We start from the raw sequence: 21350 nt of genomic DNA on the forward strand, positions 1-21350 counted from the left end.
TCATAACACCAGAGTGGCAATTCCTGTTCACAAGAGCTTTCCAGACACAGTAACGAAACTACAGCTGTGAACTGGAACAAAAATGCAAAAACAAACATGGACAAGAGTCCAACTTATCTAGTAGTTGTCTAGGAGCAGGAACAAGCACAGAGAGGCTTCTGATAACATTGTTGACCGGCAAGCAACTAACAGAGCAGCAAGGTTATATAGCGACTCCCACATCTTGATGGGAACAGGTGAACAGAGAAGATGAAAACACCAGTTCAATTCCACCAGTAGCCACCGGGGGAGCCCAGAATCCAAATTCACAACAAGATTCAGCAAATGAGGCCCACTAATACTAGATAGCAGAAAATAGAAAAGGGAATCTATGCGGTCAGTAAAAAACCCTTACAAAATATCCACTCTGAGATTTCAAGAACCCCCACACCAACTAACGGTGTGGGGGGAGAAACTCAGTCCCCTAGAGCAACCAGCAAGCGAGGAAATCACATTTTAGCGAGCTGGACTAAAAGCATAATGAACGCTGATAATCAAAAAATGATCAAACAAAAACTTAGCTTGTCTTGGAGAGACTGGAAGCAAGGTAGCCACAAGGAATCTGAAGAGCACTGAATACATTGATAGCAGGCAAGGAACTGAGTATCCAGGTGAGCTAAATAGGAAACCAACCAAGGATAACGAACCAGCTGATGCTGCAACCTGCAGAAAGACAACACTACACAGAACCGCTTGTGACCACTAGAGGGAGCCCAAAAATAGAGTTCACAACAGCCCTGCTGTCAATTCAGCTAAGATAAGTGTCTGTTTTTTTTGTCTCTGTAGTACACATGCTGTGTGCTTTGCAATTCATTGTGTTTTTGTCCAGCTTAGACTTTGGATTTTTCAGTCATGCTGGATTCTCTGGAGAGGCAGATATACATTCTATGTCTTTAGTTAGATGTAGAATATTTTGTATTTTCTGCTGTGGATATTTTTAGGGTTTTAATACTGACCGCTTAGAATTCTGTCCTATCCTTTTCTATTTAGCTAGAAGTGCCTCTTTTGCTAAATTCTGCTTTCTGCCTGCGTATGTCCTTCCTCTTATACTCTCAGTCAATATTTGTGGGGGGCTGCCTATCCTTTGGGGTTCTGCTCTGAGGCAAGATAGAGTTCCCATTTCCATCTATAGGGGTATTTAGTCCTCCGGCTGTGTCGAGGTGTCTAGGACGTGTTAGGTACATCCCACGGCTACTTCTAATTGCGGTGTCAGTTCAGGGATTGCGGTCAGTACAGGTTCCACCTACTCCAGAGAACGTCTCATGCGGCTCCAGGGTCACCGGATCATAACAGTACAACTGGCCAATAATGAGTTAAATGCATCTCAGAAGAAGGGAAGAAAGGTGTTGAGCCATTTTTTTTTCTGCAGTCTGTTTTGTCTTTCCTTCTCTCTTTTCCTCTGGGTGACTGAGGAGATTTGTGTTAGCATGGATGTTCAGGGATTAGTTTCTCGTGTAGACCAGCTTGCTGCTAGGGTACAAGGTATTTCAGATTATATTGTTCAAACTCCGGTTTTAGAGCCTAGGATTCCTACTCCTGATTTGTTTTTTGGGGACAGGTCCAAATTTTTGAGTTTTAAAAACAACTGTAAACTGTTTTTTGCTCTGAAACCCCGTTCCTCTGGTGATCCCATTCAGCAGGTTAAAATTGTCATCTCCCTGCTGTGTGGCGATCCTCAGGATTGGGCATTTTCCCTGGAATCTGGGAATCTGGCCTTGCTTAATGTAGATGCCTTTTTTCAGGCTCTAGGGTTATTATATGATGAACCAAATTCTGTGGATCATGCGGAGAAGACCTTGTTGGCCCTGTCACAGGGTCAAGAAGCGGCAGAATTGTTTTGTCAGAAATTTAGAAAATGGTCTGTGCTGACTAAATGGAATGAGGATGCTTTTGCGGCAATTTTCAGAAAGAGTCTCTCTGAATCTGTTAAAGATGTTATGGTGGGGTTTCCCACGCCTGTTGGTCTGAGTGATTCTATGTCTCTTGCCATTCAGATTGATCGGTGCTTGCGGGAGCGCAGAACTGTGCGCACTGTGGCGTTGTCCTCAGAGCAGATGCCTGAGCCTATGCAGTGTGATAGGATTCTGTCTAGAACGGAACAACAAGGATTCAGACGTCAGAATAGGTTGTGTTTTTACTGTGGCGATGCTTCTCATGTCATTTCAGTCTGCCCTAAGCGTACAAAGAGAATCGCTAGTTCAGTTACCATCAGTACTGTACAGCCTAAATTTCTGTTATCTGTGACCTTGATCTGCTCATTGTCATCATTTTCTGTCATGGCGTTTGTGGATTTAGGCGCCGCTTTGAACTTAATGGACTTTGAATTTGCCAAGCGTTGTGGTTTCCCCTTGCAGTCTTTGCAGAACCCTATTCCTTTAAGGGGCATTGATGCTACACCTTTGGCTAAAAATAAACCCCAGTTTTGGACACAGGTGACCATGTGTATGGCGCCGGCCCATCAGGAAGATTGTCGTTTTCTGGTGTTGCATAATTTGCATGATGCTATTGTACTGGGTTTTCCATGGTTGCAGGTACATAATCCGGTGTTGGATTGGAAATCTATGTCTGTGACTAGTTGGGGATGTCAGGGAATTCATAATGACGTTCCTTTGATGTCAATCTCCTCTTCCTCCTCATCTGAAATTCCTGAGTTTTTGTCTGATTTTCAGGATGTATTCGACGAGCCCAAGTCCAGTTCCCTTCCACCGCATAGGGACTGTGATTGTGCTATTGACTTGGTTCCAGGCTGTAAGTTTCCTAAGGGCCAACTTTTCAACTTGTCTGTGCCAGAACATACCGCCATGCGGAGTTACGTTAAGAAGTCTTTGGAGAAAGGGCATATTCGGCCATCTTCTTCACCGTTGGGAGCGGGATTTTTTTTTGTTGCTAAGAAGGATGGCTCCTTGAGACCCTGTATTGATTATCGCCTCTTGAATAAGATCACGGCCAAGTTTCAATACCCCTTGCCTTTGCTTTCTGATTTGTTTGCTAGGATAAAGGGGGCTAGTTGGTTTACTAAGATTGACCTTCGAGGGGCATATAATCTAGTTCGTATTAAGCAGGGTGATGAATGGAAAACTGCGTTCAATACGCCCAAAGGCCATTTTGAATACCTGGGCTCTCTAATGCTCCATCTGTTTTTCAGTCCTTCATGCATGATATCTTCCGGAATTATCTTGATAAATTCATGATTGTATGTTTGGATGACATTTTGATTTTTTCCGATGATTGGGAGTCTCATGTGAAACAGGTCAGGATGGTATTTCAGATCCTTCGTGATAATGCTTTATTTGTGAAGGGGTCTAAGTGTCTTTTTGGAGTGCAGAAGGTTTCTTTTTTGGGCTTTATTTTTTCTCCCTCATCTATGGAGATGGATTCGGTTAAGGTTCAGGCCATTCATGATTGGATTCAGCCCACTTCCGTGAAGAGCCTTCAGAAATTTTTGGCCTTTGCTAATTTTTATCGCCGTTTCATTGCTAACTTCTCCAGTGTGGTTAAACCCCTGACCGATTTGACGAAGAAGGGCGCTGATGTGACGAATTGGTCCTCTGCGGCTGTCTCTGCCTTTCAGGAGCTTAAACGCCGATTTACTTCTGCCCCGGTGTTGCGTCAGCCAGATGTTTCTCTTCCATTTCAGGTTGAGGTTGACGCTACTGAGATTGGGGCAGGGGCCGTTTTGTCTCAGAGGAATTCTGATGGTTCCTTGATGAAGCCTTGTGCCTTCTTTTCCCGTAAGTTTTCGCCTGCTGAACGCAATTATGATGTCGGCAATCGGGAGTTGTTGGCTATGAAGTGGGCGTTTGAGGAGTGGCGACATTGGCTTGAGGGAGCCAAGCACCGTATTGTGGTCTTGACCGATCATAAAAATCTGATTTACCTCGAGTCTGCCAAACGGTTGAATCCTAGACAGGCTCGATGGTCCCTGATTTTCTCCCGTTTTGATTTTGTGGTCTCGTATCTTCCTGGTTCTAAGAATATTAAGGCTGATGCCCTCTCTAGGAGTTTTTTTGCCTGATTCTCCTGAGGTCATTGAACCCGTCGGCATTCTGAAGGAAGGGGTGGTCCTTTCTGCCATTTCCCCTGATTTACGACGGGTTCTTCAGGAATTTCAGGCTGACAAACCTGACCGCTGTCCACTGGGGAAACTGTTTGTTCCTGATAGATGGACTAGTAGAGTGATTCCTGAGGTTCATTGTTCAGTGTTGGCTGGCCATCCTGGTATTTTTGGTACCAAAGATTTGGTTGGTAGGTCCTTTTGGTGGCCTTCTTTGTCGCGTGATGTGCGTTCTTTTGTGCAGACCTGTGGGACTTGTGCGCGGGCCAAGCCTTGTTGTTCCCGTGCTAGTGGGTTGCTTTTGCCTTTGCCGGTCCCTGAGAGGCCCTGGACGCATATTTCTATGGATTTTATTTCAGATCTTCCGGTTTCCCAGAGGATGTCGGTTATCTGGGTGGTTTGTGACCGTTTCTCCAAGATGGTACATTTGGTGCCTTTGCCTAAATTGCCTTCCTCTTCTGATTTGGTTCCGTTGTTTTTTCAGCATGTGGTTCGTTTGCATGGTATTCCGGAGAATATTTGTGTCCGACAGAGGTTCCCAGTTTGTTTCTAGGTTTTGGCAGGCCTTTTGTGCTAGGCTGGGCATTGATTTGTCTTTTTCTTCTGCATTTCATCCTCAGACAAATGGCCAAACCGAGCGAACTAATCAGACTTTGGAAACTTATTTGAGATGCTTTGTGTCTGCTGATCAGGATGATTGGGTGGCTTTCTTGCCATTGGCCGAGTTTGCCCTTTAATAATCGGGCTAGTTCGGTTACCTTGGTTTCGCCCTTCTTTTGTAATTTTGGTTTTCATCCTCGTTTTTCTTCAGGGCAGGCTGAGCCTTCTGATTGTCCTGGTGTGGATTCTGTGGTTGACAGGTTGCAGCAGATTTGGACTCATGTGGTAGACAATTTGGTGTTGTCTCAGGAGAAGGCTCAACGTTTGGCTAACCGTCGTCGGGGTGATGGTTCCCGGCTTCTTGTTGGGGATCTAGTCTGGTTGTCTTCCCGTCATGTTCCTATGAAGGTTTCTTCTCCTAAGTTTAAGCCTCGGTTTATTGGTCCTTATAGGATTTCTGAGATTATTAATCCGGTATCTTTTCGATTGGCGCTTCCGGCCTCTTTTGCTATCCATAATGTCTTCCATAGATCTTCATTGCGGAAATATGTGGTACCCGTTGTTCCCTCTGTTGATCCTCCTGCCCCTGTGTTGGTTGATGGGGAGTTGGAGTATGTGGTTGAGAAGATTTTGGATTCTCGTTTTTCGAGGCGGAAGCTTCAGTATCTGGTCAAATGGAAGGGTTATGGCCAGGAGGATAATTCTTGGGTTTTTGCCTCTGATGTCCATGCTGCTGATTTGGTCCGTGCCTTTCATCTGGCTCGTCCTGATCGCCCTGGGGGCTCTGGTGAGGGTTCGGTGACCCCTCTTCAAGGGGGGGGGTACTGTTGTGAATTCTGCTCTTGGGCTCCCTCCGGTGGTTCTTAGTGGTAGTGCAGTTGTCTCTGGGTTGTAATCCAGGGCAGGTGTTTCTGCTGATTGCTGCTCTACTCGGTATTTAGGTGTGCAGGATCCATGATTCCCTGCCAGTTGTCCATTGTACTTGGAGGGATTGCATCTCTGTCTGGCTCCTCATGCCCTGCTGTAAGTTCAGCTAAGATAAGTGTCTGGTTTTTTTTGTCTCTGTAGTACACATGCTGTGTGCTTTGCATCTCAGTGCAATTCATTGTGTTTTTGTCCAGCTTAGACTTTGTTTGGATTTTTCAGTCATGCTGAATTCTCTGGAGAGGCAGATATACATTCTATGTCTTTAGTTAGATGTAGAATATTTTGTATTTTCTGCTGTGGATATTTTTAGGGTTTTAATACTGACCGCTTAGAATTCTGTCCTATCCTTTTCTATTTAGCTAGAAGTGCCTCTTTTGCTAAATTCTGCTTTCTGCCTGCGTATGTCCTTCCTCTTATACTCACAGTCAATATTTGTGGGGGGCTGCCTATCTTTTGGGGTTCTGCTCTGAGGCAAGATAGAGTTCCCATTTCCATCTATAGGGGTATTTAGTCCTCCGGCTGTGTCGAGGTGTCTAGGACGTGTTAGGTACATCCCACGGCTACTTCTAGTTGCGGTGTCAGTTCAGGGATTGCGGTCAGTACAGGTTCTACCTACTCCAGAGAACATCTCATGCGGCTCCAGGGTCACCGGATCATAACAGTGGTTTACGCGCTGATCTGTGGGTGTGACAAAATCTACGTAGGACAGACAAAGAGATACGACGTAGAACCCAACAGCATCTGTCAAACATAGCTACAGACAGATCTGACAGATCCAAGGGTAAAGTGATCATCTCAGTGGCATCACACTTTTTAGAGGCTCATGCTGGTTAGGGGGACTCTCTCAGAGTAATGGGTTTGGAAGGGGTCAATATAAATATAAGAGGAGGGGATGTAACAGAGGAACTTCTCTGCCGAGAGGCTAGATGGATATATGAATTGGGTAGCCTCGCACCAGATGGCCTCAATGAAGAGTTGCTAAATTCTGGTTTTTATAAAAAGAAATAACTCTTCTTTAGTGGCCACACTTGTATATAGGGGGACCTGGACACTGTCTCCATGCATGTTTTCATGCATTTTTTCTCCCCGGTTCTTTCCAGTTTCACCATCACAGTGGAAACCAAACAAACAGGACCAGCGGATATGAGAACTGAAAATAGAGACTCTAAAAACTTCTTTGAACCATCTGTATTTGACACACTGGATTCAGACATTTACCTTTTTTTTTGCATAACAATCCGGGCCACCACAACAAAGTTGGTCTTTTGTCTGTTTATAAATTAATCCATGGTATTATACCAATGCAAGATATGGGAGCATATTAACTTTAAACAAACGCTGTGGTTATACATACAACCACCTAGGATAATACAAAAAACTAAAAGTTCCAACAAATTTTTATTGTCAAATGTACCTTATGTATAGGCCTTTAATGTGAATATAAGCCGGGGTGTCTGAATCGCTGCCCGGATTATGTGGTGCTACTTGCATATAGGCTGTTATGATCTGGTGGCCTAGGAGCAGCATGAGACGTACTCTGGAGAAGGTGGTACCTGTACTGACCGCAGACCCTGAACTCAACACCGCAAATAGAAGTAGCCGTGGAATGTACCTAACACTCCCTAGACATACAGCCGGAGGACTAAATACCCCTAGAGATAGAAAAGGGAAAACTATCTTGCCTCAGAGAAAATCCCCAAAGGATAGACAGCCCCCCACAAATATTGACTGTGAGAGGAGAGGGAAATAACATGCGCAGACTGAAATCAGGATTTAGCAAAGGAGGCCACTCTAGCTAAATAGAAAGGATAGGACAGAGTACTATGCGGTCAGTATTAAAACACTAGAAAATATCCACCACAGAAAATACAAAATCTCCACATCTAACTAAAGATATGGAGGGTATATCTGCATCTCCAGAGATACCAGCTTGGCTGAACAAATCCTTATGCAGACCAAGCTGGACAAGACAAAAACATGGAAAAGAACTGAACAATAAAGCCCACAGCATGTGGACTGCAAAAAACAAAGCCAGAACTTATCTTTGTTGAAATGAACAGCAAAGCAGGAGAGACCAGGCAGGGATGTGAATCCTCCAGGAACAATGGACAACTGGCACTGACTAAAGGGTCAAGCAAGACTAAATAGCCCAGTCAGAATTGCAATAAGTGAACACACCTGATGAATGCAGTGATCCAAAGACAGCAGCGCTACCACTTATAACCACCGGAGGGAGCCCAAGAGCAGAATTCACAACAGTACCCCCCCCTTGAGGAGGGGTCACCGAACCCTCACCAAAGCCCCCAGGCCGATCAGGACGAGCCAAATGAAAGGCACGAACCAAATCGTCAGCATGAACATCGGAGGCAACAACCCAAGAATTATCCTCCTGGCCATAACCCTTCCATTTGACAAGATACTGAAGCTTCGGCCTTGAAATACGAGAATCCAAAATCTTCTCAACCACATACTCCAACTCCCCATCAATCAACACTGGGGCAGGAGGATCAACAGAGGGAACAACGGGCACCACATATTTCCGCAACAAAGATCTATGAAAAACATTATGGATGAAAAAAAAAGGTGCTGGAAGGGCCAAACGAAAAGACACAGGATTGATAATCTCAGAAATCCTATAAGGACCAATAAACCGAGGCTTGAACTTAGGTGAAGAAACCTTCATAGGAACATGATGGGAAGACAACCAGACCAAATCCCCAACCCGAAGCCGGGAACCAACACACCGACGACGGTTAGCAAAACGCTGAGCCTCCTCCAGAGACAACACCAAATATCCACAACATGAGCCCAAATTTGCTGCAACCTGTCAACCACAGAGTCCACCCCAGGACAATCAGAAGGCTCAACCTGCCCTGAAGAAAAACGAGGATGAAAACCAGAATTACAAAAGAAGGGTGAAACCAAGGTAGCAGAACTAGCCCGATTATTAAGGGCAAACTCGGCCAATGGCAAGAAAGCCACCCAATCATCCTGATCAGCAGACACAAAGCATCTCAAATAAGTTTCCAAAGTCTGGTTAGTTCGCTCGGTTTGGCCATTTGTCTGAGGATGAAATGCGGAAGAAAAAGACAAATCAATGCCCAGCCTAGCACAAAAGGCCCACCAAAACCTAGAAACAAACTGGGAACCTCTATCGGACACAATATTCTCCGGAATGCCATGCAAACGAACCACATGCTGGAAAAACAACGGAACCAAATCAGAAGAGGAAGGCAATTTAGGCAAAGGTACCAAATGAACCATCTTAGAAAACCGGTCACAAACCACCCAGATAACCGACATCCTCTGGGAAACCGGAAGATCTGAAATAAAATCCATAGAAATATGCGTCCAAGGCCTCTCAGGGACCGGCAAAGGCAAAAGCAACCCACTAGCGCGGGAACAGCAAGGCTTGGCCCGCACACAAGTCCCACAGGACTGCACAAAAGAACGCACACCCCATGACAAAGAAGGCCACCAAAAGGACCTACCAACCAAATCTCTGGTACCAAATATCCCAGGATGGCCAGCCAACACAGAACAATGAACCTCCGAAATCACTTTACTAGTCCATCTGTCAGGAACAAACAGTTTCCCCACTGGACAGCGGTCAGGTTTATCAGCCTGAAATTCCTGAAGAACCCGTCGTAAATCAGGGGAGATGGCAGAAAGAACGACCCCTTCCCTCAGAATGCCGACCGGCTCAAGGACCCCAGGGGAATCAGGCAAAAAGCTCCTAGAGAGGGCATCAGCCTTAACATTCTTAGAACCCGGAAGATACGAGACCACAAAATCAAAACGGGAGAAAAACAGGGACCATCGGGCCTGTCTAGGATTCAGCCGTTTGGCAGACTCGAGGTAAATCAGATTCTTATGATCGGTCAAGACCACAATACGGTGCTTGGCCCCCTCAAGCCAATGTCGCCACTCCTCAAATGCCCACTTCATAGCCAACAACTCACAATTGCCAACATCATAATTGCGTTCCGCAGGCGAAAACTTACGGGAAAAGAAGGCACACGGTTTCATCAAGGAACCATCAGAATTCCTCTGAGACAAAACGGCCCCTGCCCCAATCTCAGAAGCGTCAACCTCCACCTAAAAAGGAAGAGAAACATCTGGCTGACGCAACACAGGGGCAGAAAGTAAATCAGTGTTTAAGCTCCTGAAAGGCAGAAACAGCTGCAGAGGACCAATTTGTCACATCAGCGCCTTTCTTCATCAAATCGGTCAGGGGTTTAACCACACTGGAGAAGTTGGTAATGAAACGGCGATAAAAATTAGCAAAGCCCAAAAATTTCTGAAGGCTCTTCACGGATGTGGGCTGGATCCAATCATGAATGGCCTGAACCTTTACCGGATCCATTTCTATAGATGAGGGAGAAAAAATGAGCCCAAAAAAGAAACCTTCTGTACTCCAAAGAGGCACTTGGACCCCTTCACAAACAAGGCATTATCACGAAGGATCTGAAATACCATCCTGACTTGTTTCACATGAGACTCCCAATCATCTGAAAAAAACAAAATATCATCCAAATATACAATCATGAATTTATCAAGATAATTCCGAAATATATCATGCATGAAGGACTGAAACACAGGTGGAGCATTAGAGAGTCCGAATGGCATCACAAGGTATTCAAAATGGCCTTAGGGCGTATTAAACGCAGTTTTCCATTCGTCACCCTGCTTAATACGAACAAGATTATATGCCCCTCGAAGGTCAATCTTAGTAAACCAACTAGCCCCCTTAATCCTAGCAAACAAATCAGAAAGCAAAGGCAAAGGGTATTGGAATTTGACCGTGATCTTATTCAAGAGGCGATAATCAATACAGGGTCTCAAGGAGCCATCCTTCTTGGCAAAAAAAAAAAAACCTGCTCCCAATGGTGAAGATGGCCGAATATGCCCCTTCTCCAAAGACTCCTTAACATAACTCCGCATGGCGGCATGTTCTGGCACAGACAGGTTGAAAAGTCGGCCCTTAGGGAATTTACAGCCTGGAATCAAGTCAATAGCACAATCACAGTCCCTATGCGGTGGAAGGGAACTGGATTTGGGCTCATCGAATACATCCTGGAAATCTGACAAAAACTCAGGAATTTCAGAAGAGGGGGAGGAGGAAATTGACATCAAAGGAACGTCACCATGAACCCCCAGACAACCCCAACTAGTCACAGACATAGATTTCCAATCCAATACCGGATTATGCACCTGTAACCATGGGAAACCCAGCACAATAGCATCATGCAAATTATGCAACACCAGAAAACGACAATCTTCCTGATGGGCTGGCGCCATGCACATGGTCAGCTGTGTCCAAAACTGAGGTTTATTTTTAGCCAACGGTGTAGCATCAATGCCCCTCAAAGGAATAGGACTCTGCAAAGGCTGCAAGGGGAAACCACAACATCTGGCAAATTCTAAGTCCATTAAGTTTAAAGCGGCGCCTGAATCCACAAATGCCATGACAGAAAATGACGATAATGAGCAGATCAGGGTCACAGATAACAGAAATTTGGGTTGTACAGTACTGATGGTAGTGGAACTTGCGATTCTCTTGGTACGCTTAGGACAATCAGAAATAACATGAGCAGAATCGCCGCAGTAAAAACACAACCTATTTTGACGTCTGAATCCTTGTCGTTCAGCTCTAGACACAATCCTATCACACTGCATAGGCTCAGGACTCCGCTCGGAAGACAACGCCATTGTGTGCACAACTCTGCACTCGCGCAAGCGCCGATCAATCTGAATGGCCAGAGACATAGAATCACTCAGACCAGCAGGCGTGGGGAACCCCACCATAACATCTTTAACGGATTCAGAAAGACCCTTTCTGAAAATTGCCGCCAAGGCATCCTCATTCCATTTAGTCAGCACAGACCATTTTCTAAGTTTCTGGCAATACGATTCTGCCGCTTCTTGACCCTGACACAGGGCCAACAAGGTCTTCTCCGCATGATCCACTGAATTAGGTTCATCATGCAATAACCCTAGCGCTTGAAAAAAGGTGTCTACATTAAGCAAAGCAGGATTCCCAGATTCCAGGGAAAATGCCCAATCCTGAGGATCGCCACGCAGCAGAGAGATGACTATTTTAACCTGCTGGGTGGGATCACCAGAGGAATGGGGTTTCAGAGCAAAAAACAGTTTACAGTTATTTTTAAAGCTCAAAAATTTGGACCTGTCCCCAAAAAACAAATCAGGAGTTGGAATTCTAGGCTCTAAAACCGGAGTCTGAACGATATAATCGGAAATATCCTGTACTCTAGCAGCAAGTTGATCCACACGAGAAGCCAATCCCTGAACATCCATGCCAGCGCCAAACTCCTGAGCCACCCAGAGGTAAAGAGGGAAGAAAAGACACAACAGACTACAGAAAAAAAAATGGCTCAGCACTTTCCTTCCCTTCTTCTGAGATGCGATTAACTCATTGTTGGCCAGTTGTAATGTTATGATCTGGTGGCCTAGGAGCAGCATGAGATGTACTCTGGAGAAGGTGGTACCTGTACTGACCGCAGACCCTGAACTTAACACCGCAACTAGAAGTAGCCGTGGAATGTACCTAACACTCCCTAGACATCTCGACACAGCCGGAGGACTAAATACCCGTAGAGATAGAAAAGGGAAATGAACAGCAAAGCAGGAGAGACCAGGCAGGGATGTGAATCCTCCAGGAACAATGGACAACTGGCACTGACTAAAGGGTCAAGCAAGACTAAATAGCCCAGTCAGAATTGCAATAAGTGAACACACCTGATGAATGCAGCGATCCAAAGACAGCAGCGCTACCACTTATAACCACCAGAGGGAGCCCAAGAGCAGAATTCACAACAATAGGCTAAATGGATACTGGACTTTGAAACAAGTAATGCACAGGCACAAACTGCCCATATGATGTATTGCTATTTAGCATACACAATGTGCAAGTATATCGAGCACATCAACTGTAGATATAGGCTGGGTTTATAAACACATAGGATAGCAAAATTCAACAAATTTGTACTGCTAAATGTGCCTATTATATGTGAATACATGCCAGGGTGTTGTAATTATTGCCCGGACTATTTGGAGTTATCTCCATACAGACTGAATTGATATCTGACGTTGCAACATGCAATGCGCAGGCGCAAACTGCCTATATGACGTATTGAGATCTAGCATAGACAATGCGCAAGCGCATGTCAATAAGAGCTCAAGTACTCGATGCCCAAGCACATATGGACCAGGTGAATTAAAAAACATACAATATGCGAAGGCGCTTTGTACTATATGACCTCAGTAACTTACTTCCAGGTCATGGCCAGACACGCTGGAGGCGCCAGCTAAGACCGCTTTCTGCAGCTGAATAATCGGTAATGTAATCAAGACACTTTAAATAGATGGGATTATTCACACTTGATACACTCACCTTGAGAAAGACACCGTGTGTGTCGGAACGCGTGGGTCCTATACTTTTCCGTATCCTGGTTGCACCGCTGCTTATGGGACCAGGGGGCGACATTAGTGGACCAGTGGACTTGTTAAATATTGGCTATCCATCTGTGAACTTTGTTAAATCATACATATCAATGACATATAGTGCCATTTTTTTGGCACAGGTATTTTTATAGCTGGAAGATGAAGAAAAGGTGTATACTCCAGCTTCTACAATCTTGAAATGCTTTATGGTGCATCTAAATATAGCGTGATTAAAATCCTTGCTCAAAGGTGGATGCAGTCATGAGGATAGACAACGTGTTTCGATCTATGCGATCTTAATCATGTAGATCAAGCTGAGAACGTTCACTGCCTGCACACTGTGTGCACTTCTATCGCATATACTGTCTGTATTGTTGCCACCTTAGGGGCTTTGTACATTATGCAAATTATTGGTTGTGTGCACTTCCAGTGTGCGTGTTTGCTGTATATATTGTTCACAATATTGCCACCATGTGGGTCCTATATTTTGAATCTATTTGATAAGATGTTATTTGCTGCACTTATATATTAAATTGTTCTGGTGCAAAAACGGTTAAAGCCAGGAACATATATATATATATATATATATATATATATATATATATATATATATATATATATATATTGTAGCCTTTCACCCGCTACGGGTCTTGGGGACACTCGCTTGGCAGCAGAATCATCATAGACGGGCACGGTTCCTCACACAAATCTGTCCGTATGGTTTATTTAAACTCCACATAAACCATATAGGGTACAGTCCATTTCAATACAGCCACGAAACATTAAAGGACATTAGACAGTTCATGTAGCAGATGGGCTTCTCTGCCATACATTATAATCCCCTTGTCCGGGGTTACCTCTCCAGGTCCTCAACACAGACCGCCCAATCTACGGTCTCCAGGTGCTTCCAGGACGACTCCACTCCCAGGAGTCTCCAACACTGACCATCCAGGACCTTGCACAGGAACAAACGGCTCCATACACAGGAACCTCACAAGACCATGTGACCCATACCTTGGTCACATTATCTACCTGTAACCACTCTCATGGGTGTGTGGCTAGTTTGACCCTCCCATCTCTCACAACTAGCCCCACCAGTCTCCCATTAGAACTATACAATTACTTGTGGGACTACAGGTCCCAGAACACAACATATCTTTAGACTGACAGCGCAGAGTCGCCTCCTCTGCAACACACATACCGGCCATTTATAATCCTGACGGACTTTCTCTCACCACCACAGTTATACATCCAAGCGCATCCTGCAGCGCACACACAGCGCCCCCTGGCTGTAACATTGGTCACTGCACCAAAATTTATATATATATATATATACACTTAGAAAAAACAAGGCAGCACTCCATCATTGCAGTGTTAGACGTGCAGGATTTTAATCAACCCACTTGTCTGGGCGACGTTTCGGCTCCAAATGAGCCTTTCTCAAGCTTGAGAAAGGCTCATTTGGAGCCGAAACGTCGCCCAGACAAGTGGGTTGATTAAAATCCTGCATGTCTAACACTGCAATGATGGAGTGCTGCCTTGTTTTTTCTAAGTATTGACTAGCCTGGATATATGGACTGTTATCCTGGGGGCCTTGCACCCGAAGATAAGTAAAAACTGTGCTGTTCCTTTTCTTTTTGTGTATATGTATATATATATATATATATATATATATATATATATATATATATATATATATATATATATATATATATATATATATAGTGAGATTGTGCTTACCACGTGTCTTGGGGGACACCCGCTTGGCAGCAGGATAAACATAGACGGGCACGCTTTTTTCACATGAACAGTCCATGTGGTTTATTATCCGCTCAGCATAAACCACTATAGGCCATGTTACACATCACAGACCTCACATAATACTTAGCACTTCACAGTACACAGCTTTGAAGCACAGTCAGTAACCACGCAGGACCTTACTTTGTCCAGTTGCCATGGGTGACTGCCTGCCGCACAGTTCAGTAACTGTCCTTTATCAAGGCACATAGTCCTTTCCCTATACCCGGGGTTACCTCTTAGGAACTCCTGCTCCACAGGCTGACTCCTCGTCAGTCCAAGGTCCTCACCACAGGTGACCTGTCCGGGTTATATTCAGGACGTCCGTCGCCCGGCTGTTACCATCCAGCACCCCAGGCCACCAGTACCAGAGTCCCACCACGTGCTCTTCAGGGAGTCCACACTCCCAACACTTAGGCTTCCAGGACCTTCCAGCACAGAACCACTCAGGTCCACACTCAGAGAGCATACAGCAACCTGTGACCCACACCCTGGTCACATTATGTACCTTGTAACCACACCCCATAGGTGAGGTATGGATCACATGGGCTGGTCACGTGATCCTGACATCACTGCAGGTCCTCAAACATCCGCACTTCCCGCAGGAAAAAGGGGTACAGTGAGCACCCTCACCCAGTGGTGAGGTATGCGGGTAGCCAGACCCTCCCATCTCTCATAGCTACCCGCAACCCGGACCCAGATTCACTAAACATCTTAGTGCTCATGTGCACCAAAGACCAAATACTCCAGGTTGCATTGTAGGGAGCATCTCCCCATATCAAGGAAGGCTTACAGCGCCGAAGACCTCCTCCTCTGCAACACATACTGGCCTTTCACCACAGTACCGGACACTGTCTCACTATCCCCATTACGCCTCCATGCATGTCCTGGGGAGCACATACAGAGCCCCCTAGCTATAACAGGGGTCACCGCATCACATATCCCCCCCCTCTGTTCAAACTTGTGGGGTTGAACATCTGTCAGACACCAGGGGACTCGAGACCAGGTACCCAAGTCACCTTGCCCTACCGGTCGAGAGGACCCTCTCAGTCGGGTTTGAGCATCCCTCATCAACACACCTTTGTTAAGGTTTTCCCACCCCCAGCGGTCAACATGTACGTCTTGAGTTTTGGCCCTTAAGCCACCATCTGTTTGTGTCAACTGACCTTTGGTCACCACATTTTCACCTGACTTTCCTCTCCATGGCCAGTTTCCCCGATTGGTACAGTCATAAGTCCCACTTACGGTCAAACCGACTGTCTGGTCTGAGTCTGACCCATTTAGTACACCACAGGAACTACTGTCCATGTCTCTCAGTCTCATACTGAGAGTAGAACTGCTACTTGCAGATTCTCGACATTCTTGCCTTGCTGAAAGTCTTCGGCTACTTGCCATTTCATTATTTGGAGGGTCCCTTCTGGTTCTTATACCTCGGGTTGAAGGAGGCCGCCATCTCATGTTCTGCATCTGTTTACTAACTTGCAGCCTCTCATGTCTCAGCTGCTCCTCCTCTCTTAGGTATGACATGCGATATTCCAGGAGCATGCGGATATTCTCAAGACTGTCTCTTGACCCGACAACAAGGAATGGAACCATACCATCTTCACCCATGACCTGGACCTCGTCATCAGCCGGTATCCTCAGTCTCTTCACACCGGATTTATCCACCATCTCCTGCATCACTCTCCCAAGTCTCCCAATGACTTTCGTCACCAGAACTTTGGGTACTTGGACTGTGTCTTCCACCAAGCCCAAACGACTTTGAACTTTCCTTTCACGCTCCAAACGTTGAGCGGCTTCATTATTTTTCAATATGATCCTCTGTTTTGTACGGAGGCAGTGTAGGTGCATGTCACTCAGGACTGCCACCCACTTCACTGTGACTTCCCTAGTCGACAGTATGACCAATTGCTGAGCCTCAGGTGCCCAGTGCACACTACATGCCTCTATTGACTTTCTAAAAGCCTCCTGCACACCCTCACTGGTACATGCACCCCGCATGTCCTTGGGTACCTCCATCACGCACTTGAAGAGCGAGGCCTAATTTTCTTCATGGACATCTGCCACGACTGGGTGACTGTCTTGTTCTGCTTTTAGCACGAACTCTTCCTCAGTTTTTTCTTCTGCTTGAGCCTTCGCCAAGATGGACATTGGCAGCTCCTCTGCCAGGCAGCGACGCTCCTCCTCTCTCTGGAGAAGCTCCTGCTGATGCTTCTCTTGGGCCATTCTAAGTACCTCCATATCTTTCAATAAGGCCCTATTCACGGTTTGACACACCGACAGGTGACGTCTGAGCTCAAAGACCTCCCTCTCCAGCTCGTCCACTCTGTGTCATGATCTCTGCAGGCAGAGATCATAGCAAGCCTATAGAGGGACAAGCTCTCGGAAGATGGAACTATACTGACCATGAACTAAGCCTGCCGCGCAACTAGAAATAGCCAGGTAGCATTTCCTATTTATCGCTAGATGCCCAGCTCTGGCCTAAGACCTAAATAGCTAGCAGAGGGAAATATAAGACCTGGCTCACCTCTAGAGAAATATTCCAAAGAAGACAGTAGCCCCCACATATAATGACGGTGAGTTCAGATGAAACAACAAACGCAGCAGGAAAATAGTCTTAGCAAATTTGAGGTCCGCTTACTAGATAGCAGAAGACAGATAGTATACTTTCATGGTCAGCAGAAAAACACTAACAAAACACCATCCAGAGATTACCTTAAACTCTGGCATTAACTCATAACGCCAGAGTAGCAATCCCTGATCAACGAGAGCTTTCCAGACACAGTAACAAAACTTCAGCTGTGAACTGGAACAAATAGGCAAAACAAAACATGGACAAAAGTCCAACTTATCTAGAAGTTGTCTAGAAGCAGGAACAAGCACTGAGAGGCATCAGATAACATTGTTGACCGGCAAGAAACCACCAGAGAAATGAGCTTAAATAGCGACACCCACTACTGATGGAACCAGGTGAAACAGGAAAGAGGATGACAAGTCCAATTCCACAAGCGGCCACCGGGGGAGCCCAGAATCCAAATTCACAACAGTACCCCCCCCTCAAGGAGGGGGCACCGAACCCTCACCAGATCCACCAGGGCGACCAGGATGAGCCCTATGGAAGGCACGAACAAGATCAGAAGCATGAACATCAGATGCATTGACCCAAGAATTATCCTCCTGGCCGTAACCCTTCCAGTTGACCAGATACTGGAGTTTCCGTCTGGAAACACGAGAGTCCAAAATTTTCTCCACAACGTACTCCAACTCACCCTCAACCAACACCGGAGCAGGAGGCTCAACTGAAGGTACAACAGGTACCTCATACCTGCGCAATAACGACCGATGAAAAACGTTATGAATGGAAAAGGACGCAGGGAGGTCCAAACGGAAAGAAACAGGATTAAGAATCTCCAATATTCTATAAGGGCCGATGAACCGAGGTTTAAACTTAGGAGAAGAGACCCTCATAGGGACAAAACGAGAAGACAACCACACCAAATCTCCAACACAAAGCCGAGAACCAACACGACGATGACGGTTGGCAAAACGCTGAGTCTTCTCCTGGGACAACTTCAAATTGTCCATAACCTGCCCCCAGATGTGATGCAATCTCTCCACCACCGCATCCACTCCAGGACAATCCGAGGATTCCACCTGACCGGAGGAAAATCGAGGGTGAAACCCCGAATTACAGAAAAACGGGGACACCAAGGTGGAAGAACTGGCCCGATTATTGAGGGCGAACTCTGCCAATGGCAAAAAAGCAACCCAATCATCCTGGTCAGCAGAGACAAAACACCTCAGATATGTCTCAAGGGTCTGATTAGTCCGCTCGGTCTGGCCATTAGTCTGAGGGTGAAAAGCAGATGAAAAAGACAAATCTATGCCCATCCTAGCACAGAATGCCCGCCAAAATCTAGACACAAATTGGGTACCTCTGTCAGAAACAATATTCTCAGGAATACCGTGCAATCGGACAACATTCTGAAAAAACAGAGGAACCAACTCAGAAGAAGAAGGCAACTTGGGCAGAGGAACCAAATGGACCATTTTAGAGAAACGGTCACAGACCACCCAGACGACAGACATCTTCTGGGAAACAGGCAGATCTGAAATAAAATCCATCGAGATGTGTGTCCAAGGCCTCTTAGGAATAGGCAAGGGCAACAGCAGTCCGCTAGCCCGAGAACTACAAGACTTGGCCCGAGCACAAACGTCACATGACTGCACAAAGACTCGCACATCTCGTGACAGGGAAGGCCACCAGAAGGATCTTGCCACCAAATCCCTGGTACCAAAAATTCCGGGATGACCTGCCAATGCAGAAGAATGTACCTCAGAGATGACTCTGCTGGTCCAATCATCCGGAACAAACAGTCTATCAGGCGGACAACGATCCGGTCTATCCGCCTGAAACTCTTGCAAGGACCGCCGCAGATCAGGAGAAACGGCCGACAAAATTACTCCCTCCCTAAGGATACCTGTGGGTTCAGAATTACCAGGAGAGTCCGGGTCAAAACTCCTAGAAAGGGCATCTGCCTTAACATTCTTAGAACCCGGTAGGTATGACACCACAAAATTAAAGCGAGAAAAAAATAAAGACCAGCGCGCCTGTCTAGGATTCAGGCGTCTGGCAGTCTCAAGATAAATCAAATTTTTGTGGTCAGTCAATACCACCACCTGATGCCTAGCCCCCTCGAGCCAATGGCGCCACTCCTCAAAAGCCCACTTCATGGCCAAAAGCTCCCGATTCCCAACATCATAATTCCGCTCTGCGGGCGAAAATTTGCGAGAAAAGAAGGCACAAGGCCTAATGACGGAGCAGTCGGAACCTTTCTGCGACAACACTGCCCCAGCTCCGATCTCCGAAGCGTCAACCTCAACCTGAAAAGGCAGATTCACATCAGGCTGACGCAACACAGGGGCAGAGGCAAAACGGCGCTTAAGCTCCTGAAAGGCCTCTACAGCATGAGGGGACCAATTAGCAACATCAGCGCCTTGTCTGGTCAAATCAGTCAGTGGTTTAACGACATCCGAAAAACCAGCAATAAATCGGCGGTAAAAGTTGGCAAAGCCCAAAAATCTCTGAAGACCCTTAAGAGAGGAGGGCTGAGTCCAGTCACAAATAGCCTGCACCTTGACGGGATCCATCTCAATGGAAGAGGGAGAAAAAATATACCCCAAAAAGGAAATTTTCTGGACCCCAAAAACGCACTTAGACCCCTTCACACATAAAGAATTAGACCGCAGAACCTGAAAAACTCTCCTGACCTGCTGGACATGAGAGTCCCAGTCATCAGAAAAAATCAGAATATCATCCAGATATATTATCATAAATTTATCCAGAAAATCGCGGAAAATATCATGCATAAAAGACTGGAAAACTGAAGGGGCATTAGAAAGACCAAAAGGCATGACCAAATACTCAAAGTGGCCCTCGGGCGTATTAAATGCGGTCTTCCACTCATCCCCCTGCCTGATCCGCACCAAATTATACGCCCCACGAAGATCAATTTTAGAGAACCACTTAGCACCCTCTATACGAGCAAACAAATCAGTAAGCAATGGCAATGGGTATTGATACTTAACAGTGATCTTATTCAGAAGCCGATAATCAATACATGGTCTCAAAGAGCCGTCTTTTTTTGAGACAAAGAAAAACCCAGCTCCCAAGGGAGAAGAAGATGGACGAATATGTCCCTTTTCCAAAGACTCCTTTATATATTCCCGCATAGCAGCATGTTCCGGCACAGACAAATTAAACAAACGACCCTTTGGATATTTACAACCCGGTATCAAATCTATGGCACAATCGCACTCACGGTGCGGAGGTAACGACCCAAGCTTGGGTTCGTCAAAGACGTCTTGATAATCAGAGAGGAACTCAGGGACTTCAGAGGGAATGGACGACGAAATAGAAACCAAAGGTACGTCCCCATGAATACCCTTACATCCCCAGCTCAACACAGACATTGCTCTCCAGTCCAAGACTGGGTTGTGAGACTGCAACCATGGCAATCCCAGTACCAAATCGTCATGTAAATTATACAGCACCAGGAAACGAATAATCTCCTGGTGATCCGGATCGATACGCATGGTTACTTGTGTCCAGTATTGTGGTTTATTATTAGCCAATGGGGTGGAGTCAATCCCCTTCAGAGGAATAAGAGTCTCCAAAGGCTCTAAATCAAAACCACAACGATTGGCAAAGGACCAATCCATAAGACTCAGAGCGGCGCCAGAGTCAACATAGGCGTCCGTGGCAATGGATGACAAAGAACAAATCAGGGTTACAGACAAAATAAACTTAGACTGAATGGTGCCAATGGAAACAGACTTATCAAGCTTCTTTGTACGCCTAGAGCATGCTGATATAACATGAGTAGAATCCCCACAATAGAAACACAATCCATTCTTCCGTCTAAAATTCTGTCGCTCGCTCCTGGACAGAATTCTATCACACTGCATA

The 21350-nt window shown here is 45.9% G+C and overlaps 1 protein-coding gene across 1 annotated transcript in view; it reads right to left on the bottom strand.

The window, feature by feature from the left end:
- The window catches only part of LOC143817685 (RNA-binding protein fxr1-like), a 35994-nt gene that overhangs the window by 8254 nt on the left and 6390 nt on the right, over positions 1 to 21350 (bottom strand). The window contains exon 2 of the mRNA XM_077299177.1: positions 15911 to 16921. Within this exon, the coding sequence (XP_077155292.1) occupies positions 15911 to 16921 (1011 nt within the window). The remainder of the gene's footprint in view (positions 1 to 15910; positions 16922 to 21350) is intronic.

This window comes from Ranitomeya variabilis, chromosome 3, assembly GCF_051348905.1.
Source record: "Ranitomeya variabilis isolate aRanVar5 chromosome 3, aRanVar5.hap1, whole genome shotgun sequence".
In the NCBI taxonomy this organism is placed as follows: Eukaryota; Metazoa; Chordata; class Amphibia; order Anura; family Dendrobatidae; genus Ranitomeya; species Ranitomeya variabilis.